Raw genomic sequence first — 3,665 nt, 5'->3', positions numbered from 1 at the left:
GTCACAGGTGGGTCCGAGGGTTGACTGAGGGTGTGTGTATGTGTGTGGGCGGGTGGTGGGGGCGTAGGGGTGATGATGAGGGGGTGGGGGTGGTAGAGGAGAGAGGACAGGGTATTTGGGGTGTAGCGGTGAAAAAGTGGTATTAAACCAGCCGCGGGCCTGACGCTGACGCTTCTCTTCTCGCCATTCATTTTCTGGGCAGGTCGCTGACCAGGCATCGCATGGCACCCCAGGGCCCGGAGGTTTCCCGGGCGCGCGCTGGCATGGAGAAGGCCAGAAAGCGTCCCAGGGACCCCAGTGGCGACTCCACGCGTGCGAGCCACAGGCAGCCCTCGGCGGCCCCCGCGGGCCTGGAGGCCAGCGACACCGACGCCCTCCCGGGCCACCGACCCCAGGAAGCGAAGCGAGCCTCCGAACCCCAGGGCCCAGGCCCAGGCCGAGGCCGAGGCCCCAGCACACGTGCACAAGACGACGTCTCCGACCTCCAGGCAGGTGCGAGCACAGAGCGCCAGTCTTCTGCGCCCGCAGCCCTCAAGCCCAGGCGCAAGGGCCGGGCTGCCAAGCAGCACAAGGACAAGGAGGAGGAGAGCGTGCCCGAAGGGGACCCGGAGGAGGAGGCCCAGAAGATGCGGCTCCTGCTGTCCAATTTCTCCGAGGAGCAGCTGACCCGCTACGAGGTGTACCGCCGCTCCGCCTTCCCCAGGGCGGCCGTGAAGCTGGTGGTCCAGAGCGCCGCGGGCGGCGCCCCCGTGGAGCAGAACGCGCTCATCGCCATGGCCGGCATGGCCAAGGTCTTCGTGGGCGAGGTGGTGGAAGAGGCCCTGGACGTGTGCGAGAGCTGGGGGGAGAAGCCCCCCCTGCAGCCCAAGCATCTCAGGGAGGCCGTGCGCAGGCTGAGCGCCAAGGGCAAGGTGCCCAGGGTCCGGCCCAGAAGCGCCTTGCTCCCCTAGGCCTCATGCCAGGGGCCGGGACTCGGGGCCCTGCAGCCCCTCCGGTGTCGGCGTCCCTCCCTCCGCGGAAGGAAGGACCTTTCGCCATGGACAGATCGCCTTCTTCCCCAAAGCCGGCAGCCACAGGTGACTGGCACTCTGGCGGCTTCTTTCTCCCCTGTGCTCCCGGGGAGGTGAAACACCAGAACCTTCTCAGGGCTCACCTCCTCCCTGAAGGACTCGAGCAGAGCAGCAGGAGGAGGAGCGAGGACCTCTGTGCTTGGGAACCCTCACCTGAAGCCCCTGTGGCTGTTGTTTATATCTATCTATCTATCTATCTATCTATCTATCTATCTATCCATTTATTTATTTCGGCGATCACTAAATTGTTTCTGGCTTGCAAAAATAAAGATAAAATCTACAAACCCGTTTTGTCTCCGATATGCCTATGTTTCTTGTACTTCCAGGCGTGCTTTGCGTCACCGAGCGCTCGTTCCCACAGTCTCCCGGCCTCCGCTGAGGCCAGAGACCAAGTCCAATCGCCACAGACACCTGGGGGCCGGCCGCCACCACACTTTGCTCACCGGTGCGGGGGTCCCACACTTGCCCCAGGGGTCTGATAGGCGAGCGATTCCAGGGGCTCCAAAATGGATGCCCAACCCTTGCAGAACAATCCACTGGTTTGGCTCTTTTCCCCAGAATCCCTTGAACCTCAGCATCCCAGTCAAGCTCAGAGAGGCAGAGGTTGTTGTTCACAGAAACTAAACAGGCTTATGTGTGGACTATGGGGGAGGGGGTGTGAGCACGCGAGAGCGTGGAGTCGGGGGGCAGGGGGGAGAGGACACCTTCTGCAGTTTACTTGTGCAGGTAGGGCACCACACAACTGTGCATGACACAGACCAAGATTTCCTTCCAAAAGGTCATCGCCCTTCAGAACACAACTCCTCCCATGATGGCCACGGGGCCGGGGCAGTCTGTTTGGACTCAGAAACATCCAGTTCCCGCCAAAGCATATAAGCCCCACTCCACTGTGCCGCTCTAGTGCTCAAGGGATGCAGTCTTCCACTCTGCATCTCCTCCCAAAGGCAGAAACGACCCCCACCGCACACATACACACAAATACAGGCATAGATGAGAGCATGCGAGCTCACACACACAGAAATACACACTCAAGCAAGCACAGGAGCACAAAGGCTCACACTTACACACACACACACACACACACACACACACACACATACATTAGTCTTTTCTTTCTCTTCATATGACTTTTTGGCCTTTCCAGAGACAGAATCCAAAAGTACATTATTGTGCGTTTTCTGGTAAACTTTGGGACTTTAGGAGAGTCAGCAAGTTCTACTTCATACCAATATACCCTCTCTGTCACACTGTTCTTGACCACCTGACCCACGTGTTTCCTCTGGCTACCATGAGAAACTGCCAAATACATAAAGCCAAGACAGGTACTCAAAGTAAACATGAAAATCTCAAAGTATTTTCTTGGGATATATTCCTAGGAGTGGGATTACTGGGTCAAACGGTAGTTCCATTTTCAGTTTTTTTTTAGGACACTTCATTCTGTTCTCCACAGAGGTTGCACCAGTCTGTGCTCGTCAGCAGATGATTGGATCAAAAACTATGGTACATCTACAGTGGAATACTATGCTGCCATAAAAAAAAAGGAATTCTCATCATTTGCAGCAACCTGGATAGAAGTGGAGAACATCAGGCTGAGTGAAATAAACCAGTCAATGAAAGAGAAACATCACATGACCTCACTCATTTATGGATAATAAAGAACATTATAAACTGATGAACCAACAGATAGATATAGAGACAGTAAAGCAACAAGCAGACTATCAAATTACAGCGGTGAGGGTAGGGAGATCTGAGGGAGATAAGAGATCAATCAAAGGACTTGTATACATGCATATAAGTACAACCAATGGACACAAAACTCTGGGGAGGAAGGGTATGTTAGGGGGGGGCAATGTTAAAATATGTACACAAATAATTTAATAAAAAATAAAAAAATTAAAAAAAGCCGGGACCGGTTTGGCTCAGTGGATAGAGCGTCGGCCTGCGGACTAAAAGGTCCCGGGTTCGATTCCGGTCAAGGGCATGTACCTTGGTTGCGGGCACATCCCCAGTAGGGGTGTGCAAGAGGCAGCTGGTCAATGTTTCTCTCTCATCGACGTTTCTAACTCTCTGTCCCTCTCAATTCCTCTCTGTGTAAAATCAATAAAATATATTAAAAAAAATAAATTAAATTAAATAAATAAAATAAAAAATAAAAAATAAATAAAATCTCAAGTAGGTATGAATATGTACCTCACTCCATTGTCCAGAGAAATGATGAGTTCGATGGGATTTGGAATTCCCTGGAGGAGAAGAGCCAGAGCAGTCTATGCTGTAGCTCTGTGGATCTGGATATGTTTAGCAGCCATTTCACAAGGGTCCATAATGCATCTGATGTGTCCTGAGTCCTAGAAGACCTGACCTAAATGACAGGGATGAAAGAAACATAATCTAGAGGTCCAGTCCTCACTTTTGATTCCTCTTTAGACAGGTCAACTGAAGCATTTTACTTTTCCAACTCTTCTTCTCCTTAAATGCTCCCTTCAGGGCTTCTATCCATGCTGCATGTAGAGATGGTTGTAAAAGTGACATATGTTTGTGTCATTAGGAATATTTATACTTTACAGAAATACCTAGGATAGATTCCCATGTGTCCTC

The 3,665-nt window shown here is 52.3% G+C and overlaps 1 protein-coding gene across 1 annotated transcript; it reads left to right on the top strand.

Annotated features, from left to right (window-relative positions):
* Positions 1-221: 221 nt before the first annotated feature.
* On the top strand, positions 222-1,160 carry LOC311621069 (transcription initiation factor TFIID subunit 11-like; the record flags this gene model as incomplete). Its single annotated transcript, XM_084880840.1, has 1 exon — positions 222-1,160. The coding sequence occupies one exon, from the start codon at positions 222-224 to the stop codon at positions 948-950; it is 729 nt and encodes a 242-aa protein (XP_084736966.1). The 3' UTR covers positions 951-1,160.
* Between the last annotated feature and the right edge of the window lie 2,505 nt (positions 1,161-3,665).

The sequence above is a fragment of the Pipistrellus hanaki genome (assembly GCF_964339955.1).
Source record: "Pipistrellus hanaki genome assembly, chromosome: 4".
NCBI classification, from domain to species: domain Eukaryota; kingdom Metazoa; phylum Chordata; class Mammalia; order Chiroptera; family Vespertilionidae; genus Pipistrellus; species Pipistrellus hanaki.
The sequence above is the reverse complement of the archived record's forward strand: the minus strand, read 5'-3'. Positions and strand labels throughout refer to the sequence as shown.